At 49.0% G+C, this 25,706-nt stretch overlaps 1 protein-coding gene across 2 annotated transcripts in view; it reads right to left on the bottom strand.

Annotated features, from left to right (window-relative positions):
• The window catches only part of LOC135920025 (luciferin 4-monooxygenase-like), a 125,262-nt gene extending 101,588 nt beyond the window's left edge, over positions 1-23,674 (bottom strand). The window contains exon 1 of one of the 2 annotated variants that reach the window (XM_065454091.2): positions 23,541-23,674. In XM_065454091.2, the coding sequence (XP_065310163.2) occupies positions 23,541-23,601 (61 nt within the window). In that variant the 5' untranslated portion in view covers positions 23,602-23,674. Of the gene's footprint in view, positions 1-2,931; positions 2,995-23,540 lie in introns of those variants that run through there. The other variant, XM_070534798.1, reaches the window with a different exon arrangement.
• Positions 23,675-25,706: the final 2,032 nt, after the last annotated feature.

Below are 25,706 nucleotides of genomic sequence, written 5' to 3'. Positions count from 1 at the left end.
ATTGTGCAATATTAATATGCGTTGGACAAGCAGAGGAATATTGCTGATTGACGACAAGGGAGCAAATTGACGCTGTACTTCACAGGTTGTTTGTTTGAAAAAAGTGCCAAAGATATGATATCACCATCTCGATACTCGCCATCGGCCATACACGATAACGGTTTACGCGAGAAAGCAACGTCAAAATCGTTTGTATGAAATAACGAAATTAAATCGATGCTGTCTTTTTCAGCGGCACTGAAAGTATACCAAGGCACGAGCGCTTCTAGTGAAGTGGATTATTTCATATGTCAGGCAATCAGCGTGCCACGAAATAGCGCTGCATTCCTTAAACTGGATCGAGCGTAGCATGCGGTAAAGGACATTGACATGAATTTTTAACGGCAAACGCGTCACAAGATAGAGCGATGGCACCAATTATTAAAACACTGAATGTGCAATTGGTCCAACAGTTTGCATGACAAAGCCCAATTAATTGGTCAAACTAAGCATCGTGATACTTTGCACAATTTATGACAGAATAGCTCTGGAGTTTAGCAAAGCATAAGTATATTACTTCGGTACCTAATAAAGGTGGTAATCTATCACTTCCTATCTCATAGAGAAAAAAATAAGACATTTACCGACGAATACGATACTTCCTAACACCGAAATTTCAGCGCACCTGTAAACGTGGTTTCATTTGGCGATATAGTGGTTGACGCGGACTATTTGTCTCGTGAGGCACGTTACAAATGGCGGAAAAGCGAGGCAGTCTCGCTCATTTTGAGATCGCTAAAGCGAGCGCGTGGGTCACGCGTGGGCGCGATTCTCGGCAGTCGTCACCGACAGACCTCCCAGAGGACGCGATCAACTCTGGCGCCATTTTGTAGCCATCGTCGCTGCAGTATGCTTTTATTGTCACGATTTCACTATACCCTCCTCCGCTTTCCGCCGGATGATTTCGATACACCCTGCTCTCCATTTTCCTCCTCGTGTCCTTCATCCTCCGATGCGCTCCGCAATCGCTTTCTTCTTTCGCTCTGCTCATTCGCTTGCTTGCTGCTCGTCCGAGCCTTGCGGCAGGAACAGCGGCCTAAGAGCTGCGCTTTAAAAATCATCAGTGATTTACGCCTAACAATGCCTTCTGCCTTTTCACTCCAATATCGATTTTCCCTGACACAAAACTTTACAAAATTTAGATTTGGTTTGGTAATTACTACTGAACGTGCCTTTGCATTTTCGTATACATATGGTATGTGTTTTTGTTCCGCCTATATTACCACCCTTCAACCTAATTAGGTGCCCCTATGATTCATACTACGCAGTGTTGAAAAACATATTGAATGAACGGGTGTGTTGGCCAAAAGCACCTGCCTTGTACGCTGCTAACTGATAAGAGTGCTGTGCAATTTTACTAAAGTCAGGACTATACAACAGGTCTCTCATTTCACGAAATATAAGCCATACCCTTGCTGCAACTTTCCCAGCATCTGTCAGACCAACACGGGAGACCACGCAAGCTAATAATACAAATAAATTTTGCCAGAAATTCACAATCTACATGGTTAACGTTCTGTATCCTTTGTTTGTGAAAAAATCGAATGATATGCTGGGCTGATTTGCTCACAGTTGTGTTGTGATAAAATAGTGGCTGGTGTGTTTATTCTTTTTGGTATCAGAATTTCGGCCAAGTTTTTTGCAGCCTTATTGCCAGATTGCACCCTTGTCATTCGTGGAACAATTGGAACCAACTTACCGCAATTTCGGGCAGCGGAAAAATGAGTAAATCATTTATGAACAGCATCGTGGTTACCGAACACTATAAAAAAAAGAAGTAATGATGCCGTTTCGTATAGCTGACTACGTTGTTCTTACAAACACTTCCCAGCGTATGCGCTCGTGAAAAGTACGATGGAAGCACGCAAACGGGCACTAGCGCGGTTCCTTCTGTACACTCACCCATACCGACTTTCTTGAGCATTACGGTGCCCTTTAGTGCCGGGAACCACACGCGCACTCTAAGCGCGTTCGGCCCGGCGGCGGCGTTTTATCGCTCTTCCGAGGTATTGTTGGTGTATGCATACCCCACGGCTGAAGATTTAGAAGGTCAGCAAATAGCTGCTTACAACGAAGCCACTTCTAAGCACCGTTTTCCTTATGGTCCCTGGCCATGAGCGCTGTGCGCCCACTGACATACAATTAAACTGTCGCTGACATATAATTTGTGACATGCAGATCAAGCTTACTGTGGTATTAGAGATGAAGGCAATAGGTCACAATGTAGACGCTATCTTGATGACTGCTGCATTGAACCGTTTGGGAAAGCTTTGTCAGACAAACACGACAATGTCCTCAAACGGATAGTAACCCGAAGTGCCGATATATATAGCCTAAAAAAATGCGTTGGAAAAATTGAAGGAAAAGCTGACGAAGAAGCAATAAAGAAATTGAGGCAGGAAATCAATAGTCCGGAACAGCACATTAGACTGCAAAACAAGGAAATCGATCGGCTGCCTGCGCACACTAATGAGAAGCGTCTAGAGAAAATGAACCTCCTGGCGCATGAACTTCAGATTGCTCGACATTGCAGGCTCATGTAGAGGCATGCATCGACTTCCGCTAATGAGCGAAAAAGACGCGATGGACAGGACGGCCCTTGTGCTAGTCCGTGTCTGCTGTCGTGTAACCAAGGATAAGGGGCTAAGCAACAAGAATGGACTGAAGACCAAATAATCCAAGATGTTTTTAAAAGAGAATCTTACAGGTCAATATACGGAACTCCTATGGAAAATGAAGTTTAAGGCAAAAGAAAAGGAATACGACTTTGCTTGGGTCAACAACGAACGCTGTTCGTCCGTCGCAAACCTCGCAGCCAGATTATGAGGATTGTTTCGATCCCCGTCGTAGGAAAATATGATAAGCATTCCAGAATGCAAAAGAGATGCTTACCTGATGCGGTTATCATGGCAAACTGCATTTGCGAAGGAGAATATTGTCACGTAGGGGTGAAGGTGAAGAAGGCAGCCAAACTGCGATTATAGAAACTGGCTTTTTATAGGGCAAACTTGTGCCCTCAAAAGCAAGCTATACTCAAAGAACAACGATAGCGGCGAACACACTCGGCGATCGTCGAAAATCTGATCAGCGGGTCAAGCGCGTCGGCTTTCATTGATCAGGCGTCGTATTTTCCAGAGTAACCACTGGGACCCGTGTGTCTTCCGCAATGCTGTACACTATTCACGTCGCGCATACATGCAATCAGATTACACAGACAGCGGATGGAACCATCGATAACATTCCAGAAACTTTTACATGCGGGTGTGTCCTGCGCTGTGCGATAACATTTCTTAGGCGCTTAGAAGTGGTCGCCCGATAAAGATAAAGAAGTACACGTGTCATTACCCCCCTCTTAAAGCAAACATCGTCCTGGTGCTCCAAATATAAGAGCGCGAAACACAAAAGGACGCTTATTAAACAAGAGTAACAAAACAAAAAAAGAAACAAAGTCAAAAAGTCAGTTACGCGAAGTCCGAAAGTTCATTAACGCTGGTTGCACGGCTTGAGTTGCACAACGTGGACTATTTCAGGTCGTTAGTGGTGCCACTGTGATAGCGAAATGCCGTTTGGTACGACCTCATAGTCCAGTGCGCCAATACGTCGGATGATCTTGTGCTGTCCGAAATGCACCGCCGTGTTGTGCTCGACATCTACGTACATTGCCAGCATGTCGGCGAGGGTCTTGTTCAGGCGCTTCGTGAAACCATTCGTAGGCAGGTGTCCTCCTGTGGTTTGTACGGCTGTACTGCAGAATGGCTTGGGTGAGCTCTGCTGTAAACGCTGTTCATCTGTCGGTGATGATGACTTCTGGAACACCATGTCACAGCGGGATGTTCTCGACAAAAAAATTCGCCACTTCTTATGCGCTGCCTTTCGGTAGAGCTTTAGTTTCAGCGAAGCGGGTGAGATAGTCCGCCGCCGCAACGATCCACTTATTTCCAGATGTTGACGCCGGAAACGGTCCCAACAAATCCATCCCGATCTGTTCAAATGGTCGGCCTGGAGGTTTGATCGGCTGTAGTAATCCTGCTGGCCTTGTGGGTGGTGTCTTGCGTCGCTGACAGTCTCGGCATGTCTTGACGTAACGGCCGACGTCGACGGTTAGACACGGCCAGTAATCCCTTTTCTGTATCCTCGACAGCTTTCGGGAGAATGCGAGGTGCCCAGCGGTTGGATCGCCATGCAGGGCGTACAGTGCTTCTGGACTCAGCGCTGACGGAATAACAAGAAGATAGCTGGCGCGGACTGGTGAGAAGTACTTCATTACGAGCAGGTTGTTTTGTAATGTGAACGAAGACAATCCGCGCCTAAATGCCCTAGGTACTACGTCGGTGTTCCCTTCAAAATACTCGACGAGGCCTTTTAGCTCCGGGTCTGCTCGTTGCTGTTTACTGAAGTCTTCTGCGCTTATTACTCCGAGGCAGGCGTCGTCATCCTCGTCATCTTCCGGCGGGGGATCGATGGGGGCGTGTGATAGGCAGTCTGCGTCTGAGTGTTTTCGTCCGGACTTGTAGATTACAGTGACGTCCTATTCTTGCAGTCTGAGGCTTCACCTCGCTTGCCGTCCTGAAGGCTCCTTTAAGTTAGCTAGCCAACACAATTAGTGATCGTCGCACACGACTTTGAATGGCCTGCCATGTAGGTAATGGCGGCATTTTGATGTAGCCGAAATGATGGCGAGGCAGTCCTTTTCAGTCGTAGAAGAATTGCCTTGCACTTTTGACAGCGACGGGCTAGCATAACACCCGTTCATGTCCGTCTTTCATCTGGACTAGGACGGCACCGAGGCCTCAGATTTGGTTAGATGCCTTAGCGTCTCAGCGATGCATGAAAAAGTCCATGACAAAGCCCCTGAAGTAGGCACACATGCAAAAGAATCTACGCACTGCCTTCTTGTCGATGGGCTGCTGGAGCTTTGCGGTGGCAGCTGTTTTCTGCGGGTCGGGGCGTACTCCGAATTTGCTGATGACGCGGCCTAGGAACAGAGGCTCATCGTAAGCGAAGCGGCATTTTTCTGGCTTTAGAGTGAGCCGTGATGATCTGATGGCCTCTAGTACTGTCGCAAGCTGCCGAAGGTGATCGTCGAAATTTCCGGCGAAGACGACGACGACATCCAAGTAAACAAGAGAGGTCTACCACTTCAATCCTGCTAACACCGTGTCCATGATGCGCTGGAACGTTGCAGGCGCCGAGCACAGTCCGAATGGCATGACCTTGAACTCGCAGAGGCCTTCTGGCATGATGAAGGCAGTCTTTTCGCGATCTCTCTCGTCGACTTCTATTTGCCAGTAGCCAGACTTGAGGTCCATCGACGAGAAGTATTTAGCGTTGCAGAGCCGGTCCAATGAGTCGTCTATCCGTGGAAGGGGGTACACATCCTTTTTCGTGATCTTGTTCAGTCGACGATAATCGACGCAGAAGCGTAGGGTTCCGTCCTTTTTCTTTACCAGGACTACAGGAGAGGCCCACGGGCTTTTCGACGGCTGGATGATATCGTCGTGGAGCACTTCGTCGACCTGTTGCCTAATAGCTTCAACTTCTCGCGTCTAAACTCGGTAAGGGCTCTGGCGGAGAGGTTGAGCGCACTCTTCGGTTATTATGTGATGATTTGCAAGTAGTGTTTGTCGAAACCTTGATGACGTCGAAAAGCAGTCCTTGTATCATCGGAGAAGACTTCCGATCTGTTGCTGCTTACTCATAGGTCGTCATAGGCACTCATTTACGTCGAAGTCTGGTTCGGAGACTATGCTCATTGGGCCATACGCGGCAGAATCCGAGAAGACAAAGGCATTGCTGGTTTCCACAATTTCTTCGATGTATGCGATTGTCGCGCAGTTGTTGATGTGCTTGAACTATTGGCTGAAGTTCGTTATCATAACTTCCGCTTTCCCTCCGTGGAGTCGAGCGATCCCGCTTGCGACGCAAATTCGCTTAACCAAGATGTTGGTCGCCCTCGATGACGCCTTCTACGTGAGCGGGTGTTTCGGTGCTGACGGAAATAATAATGCTGGAGTGCGGCGGGATGCTCACTTGATCCTCGAGCACACGCAAGGCATGGTCACTACGAGAGCTCTCCGTCGGTATTGCTTGATCTTCCGACAGAGTTATCGATTTCGACTTCAGGGAGTTGATTGCGCCGAGTTGGTTGAGGAAGTCCATGCCGAGAATGACGTCTCGTGAACACTGTTGGAGGATAACGAAGGTGGCAGGGTAAGTCTGGTCATGAACGGTAATTCTTGCTCTGCGGATTCCAGTCGACGTAATGAGGTATCCTCCAGCGGTCGTAATACAGCGGTCCTAATCCTTATACAAACGAAGATTAATGGCATAGAGATGCTAGCACTATGGGATACGGGATCAACAGCGACTCTAGTGTCATAGCGTTGGAGGAAAACATAACTTCGATGTTGTACTAGAGACCGACTGCATACTCAAAAGGCCATACGGAGACTAAACAGCTGCTGTCGGAGCAACCGAAGCTCACATCGCCATGGAGAATGCAAGCATAACCGTCGATGTAAAAGTGGTAAACGACTTGCCACATGACGGTGTAATAGGGACTGACTGGCGACAGTGCATCAAATTTGATTGGATCGAACAATACACAAATGGATCACATGCGTGTGAGTGGATAGCGAAAAACAGCTCACAAGAAACGCCTGAAGCGGAACATCGAAAATACAACACCCCACAGCAGCCACTGTGCAGCGTTGAAAACGAAGCCACTGCAGCAGTGTGTGGAACTGCTGCCGTGAACAACCTCCACAAGCGCGTCCCAAGCTTCCATCACACGAGAAAGTGTGACGTGACATATTACAGATGCAACCGGCAGATTTCACTACGGACGATACGTAAAGGGTTAGGTCGGTACACATCGTCAACATTCATTTTTTCATAAAACCCGGCAACGAATTGGGTCTCTGCATGCCGAGCTTACGATTAACCTCAGCGATGCGAAACCAGTTCGTATGCAAGCGTTCATGATGACTGATGTGAAAAGAAAATTCAGAAGAAAAGAAACCGAGGACTGGCTGAAAAAGGGCAACATCCGCAAGTCGAAGTTGGCATATGCCTCATCTGTGATTGTGGTGGACCAGCCAAACCACGAATCGAAACCAAAAAGAATGTGCATCGACAAACGTTCTCTGAACGCAAAGACAATAAAACGGGCGCACCCAATGCCGAAAATCGACACATTACTTTGCAAAGTGTCACGGTCGTGACATTTCTCAAAACTTTATGTGAAGAAAGCTTTCCTCAATGTCCCAGTACGCGAAGGTGACCTCGATAAAGCAGCATTTGTGACTGAAGAGGGAACACTATGAGCCAACACACATGACCTTTGGGTTGTGTACAGCACCTTCAACCATGCAAAGCATCATGGATGAAGGCCTGCAACCCCTCATGGACAACTGAGGTGTCGTTGCGTATATGGATGATATATGCATCTTCACTGATCACATTGAACAACACATCCAAACCATCAACGGCGTTTTGAAGACACTGACAGACCTGAACCTGCGAGTTGACTTTAGGAAGTGCACTTTCGCTTCTGATTCTATCAGCTTCCTAGGGTAGATAATTTCGAGAGACGGAGTTGCCATAGACCCACGACGTAGGGGTGCCACAAAGAACTACGGACAAGCGCGCTCGAAAATGGAAGTGCTATCATTCTTATGACTGACGTCTCACTACAGGAAGAACATCAAAGATTACGCGAAGATCGCTCTACCACTGACGAAGCTTACGAAGTAGGATGCACTACTAACATGGACTGCCGAATGCCAAACAGCTATAGACATGCTGAGAAACTGACTGAAGTACCAATACTCTCAAACTTCGACCTAGCACCCCTGACACAAGTTCACGTCCTTGCATCATATAGTGCGTTTGGTGCTCTACTTTTGCGAAACACGTGGACGAAATACGCATTGTAGAATATGCAAGCGAAAAATTGCCTTTGGTTTAGCTCTGGTTAACCCTAGTTGAATTGCGAAAGCAAGAGCTGCATGGCTATGCTTGTGGTGAAGCGTTTGGTTTAGCTCTATTTGATAGACACGACAAGAGACACTGTTCAGGTAACGGCTAGGCTAGGTAACGAATAGGTAACGTCTATGTAGCGTTGCATTCCGGTGGTCTCGAGAACTCAAAGCGGTCTCTTCCGCAGTTGAAGAGTCACTCCGGGACGTGGCACGGCTTCTTCTAGCCGCACCTTCTTTACGACGCTTCTCGAGTCGCGCGGCGCGTTCTTCTGGCATCTCTTGAGCACGTTGTCTCTTCCGGGCTTCGTTCTGTCGTTGTTGCGTCTCTTTCGCGCTCTCCATAACGACTAAATACGCTGAGGCGAAGCGCGCATATATATATATATATATATATATATATATATATATATATATATATATATATATATATGTATATATATATATATATATATATATATATATATATATATATATATATATATATATGTATATATATATATATATATATATATATTGTCGCGAAGCATTTTGAGCAGTAAGCGTTCGTGACTAGAACGTTGGAGCAGCGAGAGCTAGTGTAGCCGACCGCGCACCGCCACAAGGTTGTTCTTTCTCGTCGTCGTTGTCTCTCTCCTAGCCACAGCCACACTAGCGAGCCAGGGGCATAGGATACAGGAGCACTGGAACTTTCTCGATGGTGCTTCTGGCGTTGCTGGTCTTCTGACGTAAATTTACAGGTAAGCTTGACACTCTTCTGCGTGTGCAGCAGCTTCGGATAGAGTAGTTGTTTCCGTGGAGTCAGGGCGGTACGGAAGGATAGTATCCATTGTGGAAAAAGGTTCGCGTCCGTACAGTAGAAAGATGGGCGAAAATCCCGTGGTAGTCTGCGTGGCGGTGTTGTAAGCGTAGGTCAGAAAAGGTAGAACATGGTCACATTTGGTTTGGTCGGATGCAACGTACATGGCCAGCATGTCACCTAGAGTGCGATTAAAGCGCTCGGTCATGCCATTAGCCTGCGGATGATACGCTGTAGTGGTGCGATGAATGATGCGGCATTCTTTGAGGAGAGCCTCGATGACGTCGGAGAGGAAGACGCGGCCTCTGTCACTGAGTAATTCTCTGGGAGCTCCGTGGCGAAGGATGATGTGGTGCAGGAGAAACCAGGCGACGTCACGTGCAGAAGCGCTGGACAAAGGGGAAGTTTCCACATAGCGCGTAAGATGGTCGATGGCTACGATTACCCAGCGATTGGCATCTGATGTGGTTGGCAGAGGTCCATAAATGTCGATGCCTACTCGATCAAAAGCACGTGCTGGGCAAGGCAAAGGCTGCGATGGGGCGGTTGAACGACGAGGGGGATCTTTATGGCGTTGGCAAACCAGACAGGAGCATATGTTTTCAGTACCCCTGCATGCGCGCACTGGGGATCGTCGTGTACCGCTGCGCAAATATCCGAACGCAGGTGTCGCGGGATGACAAGCAAGCATTTGCGGCCACCCGGTAGGTAGTTGCGACGGTACAAGAGCCCGTCGCGAATGGAGAAGTGATGTGCTTGGCGACGTAATGCGCGATTGGTAGTGGGTGTCGATGGGCTGGACAAAAAACGCAGCAGGCACACAATCCATGGGTCTTTCTTCCGCTCCAGAAGAATGTCCGTGGCAGCAAGGGAAGACTCGGACAATGAGGCCTTCTGGAAGCTAGCCTAGTCTGTTTGTGGCGAACGAGACAAGGCATCCGCATCCGAATGTTTTCGGCCAGAACGATACAGCAAGTGAATGTCGTACTCCTGCAGTCGAAGGGCCCATCGAGCAAAACGACCAGATGGTTCTTTTAAGGACGACAGCCAGCACAGCGAATGGTGATCAGTTATGACGTCAAACAGGCGGCCATAAAGACACGGACGGAATTTGGTTATGGCCCAAATTATAGCCAGGCATTCCTTTTCTGTGACAGAATAGTTCGATTCATGTTTAGTTAGTGCACGACTGGCGAAGGCAACGACGTACTCATCGAAGCCAGCCTTTCTCTGAGCGAGAACGGCCCCAAGGCCAATGCCACTCGCATCCGTGTGTATTTCAGTTGGAGCACTTTGGTCGAAATGGCGTAGGATTGGTGGTGACGTCAAGAGACGACGCAGCTTTGTGAAGGCGGCATCACAATCCGGTGACCAGGTTGAAAGGCTGTGGCCACCATGAAGAAGCTGCGTTAAAGGTGCTGTTATAGTGGCGAAATTGCGGATTAAACGGCGATAGTATGACGCTAATCCAATGAAGCTGCGCAGTTTTTTCAAAGTCGTTGGTCGGGGAAACTGGGCAACAGCTTGTAGTTTCGCCGGATCAGAGTGTACATCTTCTTTCGACACGACATGGCCGAGGATGACCAGCTGCCGGGCAGCGAAGTGACACTTCTTCAAGTTAAGCTGGAGGCCAGCATCGGCGATGCCCTTTAGGATGCGTTCAAGTCGAAGTAAGTGGGAAGGAAAGTCCGGTGAACAGATAACGATGTCGTCCATATAACACAGGCATATCTGCCATTTGAGGCCGCACAAGATGTTGTTCATCATTCTTTCAAATGTGGCAGGCGCATTACACAGGCCAAATGGCATCACGTTGAATTCAGAAAAACCGTCAGGTGTGATGAAGGCCGTTTTCGGATGGTCTGACTCAGCCACTGGCACTTGCCAGTACACGGAGCTTAAGTCTAAGGATGAGTAGAATTACGCGCCTTAGAGGCAGTCTAGCGCGTCGTCAATACGGGGTAGCGGATAAACGCCCTTGCGTGTGATCTCATTAAGTCGCCTGTAGTCCACGCAAAAGCGAATTGTGCCATCTTTCTTTTTTACCAGCACTACGGGAGAAGCCCAGGGACTGTGCGAAGGTTGTGTGACACCGCGTTGGAGCATGTCTGCAACTTGCTCAGCGATCACGTTACGCTCCGTGGCGGATACACGATACATCCTTGACGTAAAGGCGCATGGTTGCCGGTGTCAATGTGATGGACAACAGTGGAAGAACGGCCTATACGAGATTGTTGGAAGTACGTCCTAAGCGAGATTGTTGTAGGTCGAATGGCTCGCGAAAGCGGTCTAGAAGATGGACGATCTGGGCGTGCTGCGCTGGAGTGAGGTTGGGATCAATACTCTGGTAAAATGTTGGGTCACACGGCGGCGTGGGAGGAGAAACTTGAAGGGCCAGAGCGTCAACCGGAGGAGAAGTCGGGTCGTCGGTCACATCGTAAAGGAAGCTTGGTTCGATCTCGTCGGCATAACCAAGACACTCATTGAGGAGCAGCCTAGCAGGGCAAGGAAACAGGTTCGATACATAAACTGCGCTCGAACCTGGTTGAATGGCAAGGGCGAAAGGAAGCAAGAAAGGATGGCGGCGAGCAACAAGCTTAGACGGCGTAGGAAACGCAGGAAACGGGTACAAGTGCGGCAGAGTATGGAGGAATCTCGGTGTCGGCGGTGACGACCACACGACCGGAAGTGTCAACAGTATCTTCAAACACGTTGGTGCCGAATGGCGACAGCGCGAGTTCAGCACGGGCACAATCTATAACGGCATGATGAGAGGACAGAAAGTCCCATCCTAAACTCACGGCATGGGAGCAGCGAGACAGAACAACGAACTCAATATGGTATAAAGCGCTGCTTATACCAACACGCACGGTACACTTCCCGAAGGGTTCAATCGGCGCAGCGCTTGTTGTACGTAATGAAATGGCTGAATAAGTCGTCGCGACTTTTCGAAGGGTAAGACGAAGCTGGTCCGAAATCACTGATATTGCTGCTCCCATGTCTACATGCGCATGAACGGCAATGTCTTCTGCATAAACTTCAAGGACGTTCGCAGGAAATATACGCGGTCTTGAGGAGTTCGCTGCGATCGCAGTACTTGCCTCTGGAACTGCGGTTCTTAGTTTTCCTCTCGGATAGCTTCAGGACGACGGATAAGCGGCGACAGAGAATGCCGATGGGGAGACGGAGACCCACGGGTATTGAAGGGTCGGGAAAGAGGAGACGAGGCTTCGAATGGCTGAGCGGCAGTAGCAGAACGGGACGGAGAGTCGAAACCGGTACTTTGTGCCCTCGGAGAATCCGAAGGATACCATCCACGCTGGCGGCAAAGCCGTGCTACATGCCCGGGTAGGCCGCAGGAATAAGAGGTAGGCCGATTGTCAGGGGTGCGCCATGGATTGAGAACAGCGGGCGGAGACTGTTGGAAATATTGGCGAGGTGGGCGCACGGGCTGCTGTGGCGGCCAGTACCTGCTTGGGGGGTGGGGGGGGAGGGGAGGGCGCAGGAGAATATTGTCACCCAGCTATGGCAACTAAAACAGTTTAGCATCGACAGACTGGAACAAAACGTCTGCCTTTAGCGATGGCTGGTCCTCGGAGAGCCCGCGCGCAACCACGAACTTCGTCGTTCTTGCCTTAAGGGTCCCGTGTCAACACGTGCAAACCTATTTCGCGTCATTTCTCCCCTCTCAAAAGTGACCGGCCCGGTCGCTTCAAGGGCAGCGGGCGCGCACTATGGGCAAGAGTGTCAACATGAAAAGAAAGAAAAAACACATACAGGAATGTACACAATGCTGAAGCGGTTTTTGAGGGTTGCTTAGCCCTGGCGTGCGCAGTACGGCTTCATCCGTACTACGTGGACGACTTCAGCAATTGGACGGCGTCGGTTCGAACCAGGATCAGAGGTTCGAGGCACCACCTCGTAGTTCACATCACTGAGGCGGCGTACGACTTCGTAGGTGCCGAAGTAGCGGCGCAACAATTTCTCTGAAAGCCCGCGTTGTCGGATAGGTGTCCACACCCACACGCGGTCGCTTGGTAAGTACTGGACATTCCCTCGGGTCCGGTTGTAACGGCAGGCGTCGGCATTCTGCTGGGTGGGGATGCGATTCCGAGCAAGCTGGCGAGCTTCCTCGGCTTTCTCGACGAAATCTTCAGTGTTGTCATTCCTTGTGGTTCCTTGGTCTACCGGGAGCATGGCGTCTAAGGGGGTTCTAAGGCGACGTCCGTAAACAAGCTCGCATGGTGTAAACTCGGTGGTCTCCTGCACAGCTGTATTATAAGCAAACGTGACGTATGGCAAAATTTCATCCCATCTTTTGTGTTCCACATCAATCTACATGGAGAGCATGTCGGCTAATAATCTGTTTAGGCGATCTGTTAAGCCGTTAGTTTGGGGATGATAGGCTGTGGTCTATCGGTGGTCGGTGTGCGCCAGTGTGACGACTTGTTGTAATAACTCCGCTGTAAACGCTGCACCGCGGTTAGTAATGAGTACAGCGGGTGCACCGTGGCGAAGCACGATGTTGTGGACGAAGAAGCTGGCGACTTCAGCAGCAGTTCCCCGCGGCACAGCTTTTGTCTCCGCATAGCGAGTTAAATAGTCAGTTGCCACGATTATCCACTTATTTTGCAAGGAGGACGTGGGGAACGGCCCAAGAAGGTCCATTCCCACTTGCTGGAACGGCGCCGGAGGCGGATCCAAGGGCTGGAGGAGGCCGGCAGGCTTGACGGGTGGAACTTTACGCCTCTGACAGTCACGGCATGTTCGCACATAGCGCTGAACCGATGAAAATAGGTGTGGCCAATAGTATTTTTGCCGTATGCGCGCTGATGTCCTCGCGAAGCTTAAGTGGCTGGCACAGGGATCGTCGTGACACGCCTGTAAAACTTCCTCGCGCAGTGCCGTCGGAACGACGAGAAGGAACGTTTCCTGGCTGTTCTCGAAATTTTTCTTGTACAGGACATCGTTTCGCAGGCAGTACGACGTCAATCCTCGTGAAAGTGGGCGTGGGACAACAACGTCAGCTCCCTCGAGATATCGGATGACTGGAAGCAGCTCAGAGTCTGCACGTTGATAGTCAGCCATGCGCACCACGTCGACGACACCAAGAAACGGCAAATCTAGCTCCAAGTCGGAGGATGTCAAGGGTTTAGGAGAACTTGACAAGCAGTCAGCGTCGCTATGCTTATGGCCGGATCTGTAGACAACAGTTATGCCGTATTCCTGGAGGCGGAGGCTCCAACGAGCGAGGCGACCTGACGGGTCTCGTAGATTGGCAAGCCAGCAGAGCGAGTGGTGATCACTGATCGCTCGAAATGGGCGGCCGTTTAAGTAGGGTCGGAACTTGCTGATTGCCCACACGACTGCTAAGCATTCTTTTTCGGTCGTTGAATAATTAGCTTCTGCTTTTGTCAGACTACGACTGGCGTACGCAATTACACGTTCTGCGCCATCTTGCCATTAAACCAGAATGGCCCCGGGTCCTACGTTGCTGGCGTCGGTGTGTATTTCAGTTGCCGCGGTGTCATCAAAATGCGCCAGCACTGGAGCGGATTGAAGGCGTTTACGCAATTCGGTGAAGGCCTGCTCTTGTTCTTCCGTCCACGCAAAGGGCACATCTTGTCGCGTCAGTCTCGTGAGCGGTTCAGCAATCCTTGAGAAGCCTTCAACGAAACGACGGTAGTAAGCGCAGAGTCCCAGGAACCGCTGAACAGACTTTTTGTCTTTAGGACGAGGAAACTCGGCAACGGCAGCGAGTTTTTCTGGGTCTGGTCGTACTCCTTGGGAGCTGACCACGTGGCCTAGAAACTTGAGTTCCTGGAAGCCAAAGTAACATTTTTCAGGCTTGATGGTGAGGTTGGCCTTGCGTATTGCGGTAAGAACATTTCGTAGCCGGGCGAGATGTTCATCGAACGTGCTGGAAAACACAACAACGTCGTCTAGGTACACTAGACACGTGTGCCACTTTAGTCCAACGAGTACAGTCTCCATCATTCGTTGGAACGTAGCAGGGGCGGAACAGAGACCGAAAGGCAGCACTTCAAATTCGTACAGCCCATCGGGAGTCACGAAGGCGGTTTTTTCACGGTCACGCTCATCCACTTCGGTTTGCCAGTAGCCTAACTTTAGGTCTAACCAAGTGAAGAACTGAGCATGACGCAGACGGTCCAAAGCGTCATCCATCCGTGGCAGGGGATAAACGTCGCGTTTGGTGACTCGGTTAAGCCGTCTGTAGTCAAGGCTGAAGCGGAGTGTGTTGTCTTTCTTTTTTACTAGTACGACAGGCGATGCCCACGGACTTGGCGACGGCTGGATGACGTCATCATTTAGCATTTCTTGAACTTGACGCTTAATCGCCTCCCGCTCCATAGGTGACACGCGATACGGATGCAGACGAACAGGCCGCGCCGACTCCTCTGTAACTATCCGGTGTTGCGTAACGGAAGTGCGCTGGACTTTGGATTCCGTGGAAAAACAGCCGGAGAATTCTGTCAGTAGGCCCAGCAGCTGATCCTTCTGGACATCTGCTAAGTCAGCATTAATGTGGACGCGGGTATTCAGGCTGGCGTGAGTTGTTGCGTCCGGTGAAGTCACTTGTAACGTGCCGATATCGGAGAAGTCAGCAATTTCGTTTAGGAATGCCACAGCTGTACCTTGAGGGACGTGCTGATACTCATGGCTGAAGTTTGTCAACAACACTTTCGAGCACTTATGCTGTATTCGAACAAGGCCCCGGGCGATGCAGATGTGTTTTTCAAGCAGCAGCGGGATATTTGCCTCGGCAATACCCTCATAGCCGTCGAATGCGTCGCAGGTGACGAGGGTCAATACGCTGCTCCTTGGCGGCACCGTGATGTTCTCGTCAACAATCCTCAAGGCGTTGACATACGTGTCGTCAGTGCTGCTCCCTGCTAAGGCCTGCGCTGTCGAAAACGTTACCCGCGACTTTTGTAAGTTGATCACAGCTCCATTAGCCTGCAGAAAGTCCATTCCCAGAATTAGGTCCCTCGAGCAGCATGGGAGGATAACGAAATCTCCGAGGTACGTAAACCCGCGAATGCTCACTCGGGCTGTGCATCTTCCTACCAGGGTTAGCAGATGTCCTCCTGCAGTTCGAATCTGCGACCCTGTCCACTCGGTAGAAACTTTCTTCAGCTTGCAGGCGAGGTCCATGCTTATAACTGAGGTGTCCGCTCCAGTGTCGATTAACGCCGTTATTTCTTCGTCGTCTATGGTGACGGGAATGTTCGACGTTACTACCTCTCGTAAGGTGTTCGACTCCGTCTGTACGTCTGCGTCGTTCTGTTTTCGTCGTTGTCGTCGTAGTGGAGGATATTCCGTCCATGTCCCTGGAGTCCCAGGAACATGGATGGCCTGTCGGACCTTGGCGCGCACCATTTTCGCAATGGAAAGTTGTCCCACAGGGGCCGTGGTCGTCTGCATCTTCTGCAGTTCCTCCTTGACGACAGCCCTGATGAGTTCTCGCAAGGCGCCAATGTCGTTACCGAGGGTAACGGCAGAGAGCTCCCTTGAAATCACGGCGTCGCGGTTGTTTTGCCTGGCCCACTGTTGAAGGGCCTTTTCCATAGTAGCGGCTTCATCATGGAACTCTGCAAGTGTCGTCGGTGGATTTCGAATTAGGCCAGCAAAGATTTCCGCTTTGACGCCACACATGAGATGGCGCACCTTCTTTGTTTCAGTCATCAAAGGGTTCGCACGTCTGAACAGCCGATTCAAGTCTTCTACGTACGCAGTCACTCGCTCATTGGGGCCTTGAATTCTTGCCTCCAACGCTAACTCCGCTCTCTCCTTCCTGTCCGCCCTGGCGAAGGCATTGAGGAACTGCCTACGAAATTCTTCCCATGACGTCAGAGTCGCGTCGTGGTTCTCAAACCATATTTTCGCAGAATCTTCAAGAGTGGAGTACACGTAATGTAGCTTACGCTCGTGGTTCCAGTCGTTGAGGTTGGCAACCCGGTCAAAATGGTCAAGCCAGTCATTGGTCCTCTGAAGCACTTCCGTGGAACAGATTCGGCGTCCGGATGTGATTGACGACAACCTGCGATGCTGCAGGAGTGGCGGGAGGTGGTTGGGTCGTCATTTTAGTTCGTTCAGGTAGCAGACCGTGCTGTGGCTGGAGTCCCTGGAGGCGTCGGCTGGCACGTACGTGCACAGGGGTAAGCTCGGTTGAACTACTCGCAGGGCTTAGGTCAGGGGTATGCTCCGGAGATCTTAACATCGACCGTACCCAGCACGTCCACAAGAAATGTCACCCAGCTATGGCAACTAAAACAGTTTAGCACCGACAGAGTGGGACAAAACATCTGCCTTTAGCGATGGCTGGTCCTCGGAGAGCCCGCGCGCAACCACGAACTTCGTCGTTCTCGCCTTAAGGGTCCCGTGTCAACACGTGCAAACCTATTTCGCGTCAATATGTTGCAGATGCTTGCGGAGATGAGGGAAAGGCGCTGCTATGTCTGGATTGATTACCTGCAGAAGGAGGCCTTGGATTAGCAACAACGGCAGCATACGTAAGTGGCGCAGGCGTAGGTGGCTGTTGATGAGCACGTGGTACTGCGTTAGCGACTTCTTCTTGTATCATGTGACGGAGACCTGGAGACAAGCGCGGCTCTGAGGCTGGAGCGACTGGCAGAAGAGAAAGTTAGTGCGCCCCTTCTTCTCGTACAAATTGCTTGATTCTGTCGAAAATTTCTGAACTGCAAGGAGTAGAAGTGACACCATCACTCAGAGCTGAAAGCATGACGCCCGGAGCGAGTGCTTGGCGCGTAGAAAGCCGTTGTTTGCGCAGCACCTCATAGCTCTGGCAAAGCATTATGATGTCGTTGACCATCTGAGGATTCCTTGCCAAGAGCATTTGGAAGGCGTCATGTTCTATGCCTTTCAAGATGTTCTTGACCTTGTCGTCTTCGGGTATATCTGGGTCTATACGCCGGCAGATGTCAACTACATTTTCAATGTAGCTCGTAAAAGTTTCGCCCTTTTGTTGGGCACGACAGCGAAGCTGTTCAGCCCGAAGTTTGCGCACAACAGGGTGACCGAATACTTCTTGAAGTGCCATTCGGAATGCTGTCCAGGTGGAAAAGTCAGCCAAGTGGTTGCGGAACCAAAGATGGGCGACCCCGCAAAGGTAGAATGGTACGTAGCCAAGCTTGTCAGCTTCCGACCATTTGTGGTGGGCACTCACTCGGTTGTATGATGACAGCCAGTCCTCAACGTCATGATCGTCAGTGCCATTGAATATGGGAGGATCCTGTTGGCGTGGCGCACCACGACAGACGACTGGAGGTGGTGCCATGGGTGGCGTGGTAGGACTAGTATCCTCAGGCATGAGAGATGTGACAGGGACCATCCGGCTTTGGAGTTCCAGGTTTGCAATAAGTGCAGCACCTCCACCAAATGTCGCGAAGCACTGTGAGCAGTAAGCGTTCGCGACTAGAACGTTGGAGCAGCGAGAGGTAGTGTATGCGACCGAACACCGAAACATGCTTGTTCTCTCTCGTCGCCGTTGTCTCTCTCCTAGCCACAGCTCCTATATATATATATATATATATATATATATATATATATATATATATATATATATATATATATATATATATTGTAAAATAGGGAGCAGTGGAGCTGTGGCTAGGAGAGAGACAACGACGACGAGAAAGAACAACCTTGCTATATATATATATATATACGTATATATATATTTACACACACACACCCCGCGGCGCGACACTTCCTCTCTCTATACCCTAGCATAGCACATCTGGTGGAGCAAGGGGCAATGGCGCCTGAAGGTCGTTCGTCTGCCAAGGCATATGGCATACGGCTGCCTGCATACGGCATACGGCGCGAAGAGCCGAAATGGCTGGCTGGCTGGCGTAGTAAAGCTTTCGCTTTAAAAGGTGCCCGACTCAGCTAAGCACAAGCGCTCAACAGATTCGCTGGCGATCGCGGTGCAGTGGGCTGTGACAAACAAATTTTGTCATTACAGCCAAGGGCTACAGCACTTAGAAATACACACTGACAACTGGGCGATAGCGCACATCATGCCAAACAAGAATCCGCAGAGGCGATTCGCACGCATCGTGCTGGACCTGATGTCATACAACTTTACGATTCGCCACACGTAAGGCAAGACAAATGTCATTGCAGATACGCTGTCGCGATTCCCAGGGATGACAGCACATCCTTGTCCTGAAGGCTGAAAACGATCGACTTAACCGAGTGCAAAGATATGATCCTACGCTTGCTCAGATCATCGATCAAGCTCGAGGAGAAACGAAGGAAACACCGTATGGGAACGTACAATACATACTTGTACAGGTGACTCCAGATAGAGAACGAGAGAAACATCTCTTCGTAGTACCAGAAAAGCCTAAAGCAGGTAGTTGTGACGTCGTACCACGACGAGGACGGCCATGGTGATTTTCTCACACTCCAAACAGTCCAGCAACGATATTTCTGGCACAGGATGAACCGTGATGAAGGCTACGTGCGAGAATGCAAAACGTCACAAAGGTACAACGTTCAGACAGGAACACAAACTGGTTTGCTATACCCGCACATGCCAAAGCAGGCACCATTCAACACCACTGCTATGGACCCCGTTGGGCCAATGAGCACCGAGGACACCAACAAATTTTTCATAACGGCTGTTGATGTCACCACGAGATTCATCACTATACGTGCTGTACCAGACACGTGAACGGAACACGTGCAACGTTTTCTTGATAAGTACATCCTATTCACATTCGGGATGCCGGACACCGTGATAACAGACAATGACAGTGTTCACTTCACGAACAGCAGCAGGTTATTTCATAGAGAAGAGCATTCACCACAGGTTGACCGTGCCCTATGCACCCGAACAAACTGTCCTGTCGAGCGTGCACATGCAAAATGTCAGAGCTCAGGAAGAAATTTAATGGCAGCATGGACCACTGGAGCACTTCCACAAAGCAAACCACCAATGCAATGAGTGACTTGAGCTGTCTCAAAACCTACTTTTTTAAAGAGCATATGTGCAGCCAGTACACCCATTGTCAAAAAGCCGTGCATACTTGCGCAAACATGTTACGCCCAGCAACTACAGTGATGATGATGATGATTATGTTTGTTGGCATCCATTTTGAAACTTAGCGATAGTATTCACCTAACCTGCATGAATCAAATATGTTTAACTACATGTACCGCCATCTAGTAGAGTGCCTAGCATTGCTTTTCTATTGAAAGCATGTATAACTATGCTGTGCCGTTGCCTATGCTTACGTCAACTCCATATCTATAAATTTCTCCTATGCTCTTTTTCTACAAATAGCTTAAACTTCCACTGCTGACCAGTGAATCATTCCTTCTTGGCATGACAGCAGTTCTGGAATGAGGACGATCCCCACGGGTTATGCTTTATTTGCTGAGGCATTTCCAAACTTCCCTATCGCAAATCCCAATCAGCGAACGCCAATTATTGCCAGAGGAAACGAGAAAGCAGTCAGATCAAAGAGAATGACACTTTACTTTGTTCTCTAGAGGCAGCAACCTCGCACTTCGTCTTTGTTAACTACCACTGGAGCGAATACCTAAAGGAAACAGCGTTCCAGGTGAACAACCAGCCACACGTTGGTCTGCACATGTCACCGCTTCAACTGCTGTACGATTACGTGCCCCGTCGAACCATCGACAATGAGCTCTCGGCACCGATGGAACCACAAGATCAAGCAAAAGCTAAGCGCGACGAAGCACGAACTACGCTAATCGGCTGTTTTCACTAGCTCAAGCGCAAGTACGACTCCAAACACAAAGCACCATATTTCAATGTGGGTTATGAAGATTGGTATCATAAAGGTACGAGACCAACAAAACTAGATCGAATGTACGACGGACCTTACACAATCACAACGGCGGCGAAAGAATCGTACACCATCTCCAAGGGGACAGGAGAAACGCGGCTCCCTACAGCCAGGCAGCTAAAGCATCTCTACGCGCAACACGACTTCAACCGGACCCAGTCACAAGCTGAACGTGAAGAAAGAACCACGGAGTGCGACTACAATTATCGCGTTCAAGACCAAAGTTATACGTGTGTCAAACTGCCGCTAAACGAAGGCGAACAGATGCCGTTTCGAACAGCTGTCAGTCAGCCACGTCGAAAGAAACCGCCGCGGAAACTCGAAGACTACGTCACAGACTATTGCGAGGACGCAATCGATTGATGACCGGCCGTGTTAGCTGAGGTGCTACCGGCACCCGTCGGCAAGGCGGAGAAGTACGGCAAGCGACTGGCGAGTGAGGCGGGAAAAGGCGCATCACGTGACGACGAACGTTTGGAGCGGGAATACGCACTCGGCGATAGCGGATCGTGCAATCTGTAACCATCGTTAACAAATCCGGTTGTTTTCGATCGTCGTTCGTGCCATCATGTGCGTCAACCACTGACCGGCCAACATATGATGAGATTGGCGGCTGCGGGGTTATAATGAAAGGAGAATACTGGCGAAGAGCTTCACTTCGTAGCCAAGCTATTTATGCTCGTCTGCAGCAAACACTTGGCGCGTAAGAAGGCAATGTCGCACCAGACAGCCATGAAGTAGGACACATGTCCAATGTTGTACAGTGCGATTTCCTGGCGCACATCGACACCGCAGAAGAAACTGCCTGGGACGCGCACAAGAGGCAATGCGCACGCACACACAAGTGATGCCACCGTCATGCCTGCACTGGAAGCTAGTGTCTCCAGCACGAGACCTGCCTGCGGTTCTAACGGACACCGCTACGCGGCCTTCAGTAGAGTCCCTCTAGGCGCCGCGCATGGCCGTTATCAATGACATCGTAAATATTCCGCTAACCCCAGAAATTATCCTCTGTGCTGATGACAACAACATATTCTTTTCAGGGGCTAATATAGGGGACATGGAGAGACAGCCGAATACGTGGCTTGAAAACTTATCAGTGTGGCTTGGCGTGAAGGAATTAGCTCTAAACACGAACAAAACAAATGTATTGTGTTTAGATCAAAAAATAAATGTGTGACAGACATTGCTCTTCACTTCGAAAATCAGCAAATCGAACGGTTTGCATCCCATATATTTCTTGGTTTAGTTTTTCAGGAAAACGTAAGTTGATCAGCACATGTCGCAAAAACCGAAACAGAGGTCTCACGAACAATCTGAGTCACTCACAAACCAAAGTACCGGTTACTACCATGGTTAAAAACAATTATACCCTGGTACACTCTAATCTGTACTACTGCCTTCTTGTATGGGGTACGACCACGAAAAAAAATTTTGAGAACCTACATTTACCACAGAAAACAGTGTTGCGTCACATAGAGAATGTTCCGCGTTCAGCAAGCTCTGTCCCATTTCAAAAGCACCGAACCATGACTATAAAAAACATTATGTGCAAAAACAAGCTTAATTATATGTACTCAAATGAAAGAATTCTTCATTGTACTTAGAAAAATAGGTCCATAGAGAACACCCGTACAACCTCTGCCGTAGCACTTGTAACAAAGAAAAGATTCGCACTAACTACAGTTCGCAAAAATTATCATACCAGATTACTGACTTCTTGAATAGACACGAAACAGCTATGATCGTTGTTACAGAAAGTGCATCAGTGCAAGCATAAAAAAGAACATAAGCAGATACCTTCTAGGCGCACAATGTTGAAATGTGCTTCGTTTTTCATTCTTCTCGCGGTGTTAAGTAACCACGAAATGTTGGTTCAGTTGTGAGTTTTGTTTTTGTTGTTCCTTTTTATTTGTTCCTTGATGAACCGCGGCATGCAAGCCACACTGCCTACAGTGCAAGCAATAGTTTGTGTCGAATGGACAGCTACCCTCAAGCTAAACCTACCCAGAACTTTTTTCCCGGTGCTGGCAAAGGCCGACAGTTTTCCGCAGAGCTCTAACATTGTTTGCCATGGAGGTGCGACACCTGTAACGCCACTGCCAGCAGCAGAGCGAGAGTAAAGGTGGTGAGGAAGGCAAGGAAGTTGACCTGAACAGATTCTGGTTTGCTACCCTGCACTGGTTAAAGGGTTGGAGGAAAGAAACGACGGGAAATTTGACCAAATAGAGAAAGCAACGGCGTGAAAGAAAATAAATTGAGCATGTGTGGAACATCCATGCGCCCTACAGTCTAACAGGCCACTAGAACGCAAAACACTTCAGGGTTGCCTTAAATGAATCGTGGTGTTACGACTCCATAGGCCGACATTGAACGACTGTATGCTCTGAAAGCGACCGGTCTTCATGGCGGGCAAGCGTAGTCACGTGTGAATACCTGTGTATGCTGGGAGAATGGGAAAGAACGTGTTCGGTTGTGTGCTTGCTGTCGCTGCTAGCGCTTCCCATTACGCTCGCGTTCTTACTGGCCAGACATCTGCATGGTGCTGCCTAATATATCGCCGAAGTAGTTATTTCGGATGCTCTATCGCGCTGACTGGTGGCTTCTCTGTATTGTAAGTTTACTGGCCGATGATCCTGAGCGTAGCATAAACCTTGCTATCGCTTGCATTATTTCGATTTGCATGAGAAACTGCTGGTTTTAGGCGATTCTTATTTTAGTAAAAGCTGTCACTGGGGCACTTGCTACTAATTGTTTTACCAAAAACACTTGCACACACTTTTCTGGATGTCTGTCTAAAATGTAACCCTCTAGTCAAATACATGCAGGGAAATTATGCCAAATATTTTCCCTCCTTACTTTCTGTGAGCGACGTCTTGGCTAAGACAATGGTAGCTCCAGCTAGAACGCAGCCATACATTGCTAATAGATTTTCCACTCCGCTATCCAGGTGAATGCAGATCCGGTCCCCTGGCAGCACGCCATACTGCCGGAAACCCACGGCGTAGCGTTCCATGCGAGCCAGCATCTCAGCACGTGTGAGGTTGACGACATCGTTCACCTGCAAGTAATCACAAGGCATACTGAGTCGCTTCTGCCAACATTCTTGCAATCTTCATTCGGTAAATCCCGGGCGTTCATGAAGTTATTTTAAAACCAAAGCTTTCTTTAGCTATTTTGCCCGTTTCTTTGGCGGTTGGTAATACTCGGGCTTTGACAGCCGATTCCAAATGCAGATATTCTCGCACAACCAATTTCATGGCGCATTCATCGACAAATGCTAAACCTTTAGGCACACACTCTAAAACAACATACTCCATTAAGGGTGTTTTAGCGTGTCATAAATAACAACACAACATTACCCACAGGAAAGAGGCACTTCCACAAAGCAAGCCACCAATGCAATGAGTGATTTCAGCTGTCTCAAAACCTACTTTTTTTAAAGAGCGTTTGTCAGCCAGTACACCCATTGTCAAAAATCCGTGCATGAATACATGTTACGCCTTGCAACTCCAGTGATGATTACGATTATGTTTGTTGGCATCCTTATTGAAACTTAGCGACAATATTCACCTAACCTCCATGAATAAAATATGTTTAACTACATGTACGGCCATCTAGCACAGTGCCTAGCACTGCTTTTCCATTGAAAGCATGTATCACTGTGCTGTGCCGTTGCCTATGCTTACATCAACTCCGTGTCTATCAATATCTCATATGTTCTTTTTCTTCAAATAATTTAAACTCCTACTGCTGACCAGTGAATCATTCCTTCTTGGCATGGCAACAGTTCTGGAATGAGGACGATCCCCACGGGTTATGCTTGATGAATATCTTGGCCGTCCTTTTTGATTTGCTCAGGCATTTCCAAACTTTTGTAGCAGCGAACGCGAATTATTGCCAGAGGAAACGAAAAAGCAGTAAGCTCAAACAGAGTGACACTTTACTTTCTTTTCAGAAGGAAGCAACCCGCATGCTGTCTTTGTTACCTACCAGTAAGACAGCGCTATGCCCGCTTCATGCAAAAAAGGACATATTACCAATGCCGATGCACAACAGTACATCAAGGAGCTGAGTCAGAAAACCTGAAGTGAGGTTGTGAACCGCGAAATAGTGGGTAAGACTATGCGGGAGCACTACAAAGGCTGAGCATCCACGGCAATATTTCATTTCCTTAGAAATTAGTGGTAAGGCTTTATCATAGCGACATGAACGCTGTCAGGGGTAGACAACCTACAAAGGGCTGAAAGGCTTTTGTGACTAGAACTTTGTAGTTGCCTTGGTTTAGGTAGCCAACTGTATAAGGTCCAATGTAACGGCGTAATTATTTTTCGCTGTGGCCTTTTTGAACAATAAATCGCTAAACCCACACCTATTCGCAAACTAGTATGGAACGGCTCTGTAGAAAATGTTGTAGTGACGCGCATCATGATGCAGCTGAGTCAAAATACGGAACGAAAGGAGTGGCTCTTCGACACGTCGAGCCAAGAGATCTGTAGCTGACGTGGTCCCATTGGATTCTATGCGAGAATGTAGCATACAGGGTATTGTGGTGGGTTCGAGGCCTTTAGCCAGGTGAAAAGTAGTCAAACCGGTAGTTTCTTCGAGCTCAGTATTGTTGGCAAATGTGACGTAGAAAAGCACTTCATCCCAACTTTTGTCAACCATGGTAAAGTATATGGTAGGAATATTTGCAACTGTGTGGTTGAGTCGTCAAGTTAAGCCGTTCCTCCGGGGTACATGCAGTAGCTGTACGGTGCGAAGTCCGACTTAGTTGTCGCACCTCTCGGAGAAGCTCTTCTGTGAACGCTGTGCCACAATCTGTGATAATGACAGCAGGAACACCGTGGCAAAGAATGAATGTTTTTCATGAAAAAAGTCAGCTACATCGAAAAGTGAAGTACATGTTGCTGGGCTAGTCGTTTCATATTGCAGGCGCTCCTCTTGTTCACTTTTGTCTTTTCTTGTTGGCGCCAAAGCGATAATATTTATAATATGGTCTACTCAACCACATGAAATGCAGTA

Source organism: Dermacentor albipictus, chromosome 3 (genome assembly GCF_038994185.2).
Source record: "Dermacentor albipictus isolate Rhodes 1998 colony chromosome 3, USDA_Dalb.pri_finalv2, whole genome shotgun sequence".
NCBI classification, from domain to species: Eukaryota; Metazoa; Arthropoda; class Arachnida; order Ixodida; family Ixodidae; genus Dermacentor; species Dermacentor albipictus.
The sequence above is the reverse complement of the archived record's forward strand: the minus strand, read 5'-3'. Positions and strand labels throughout refer to the sequence as shown.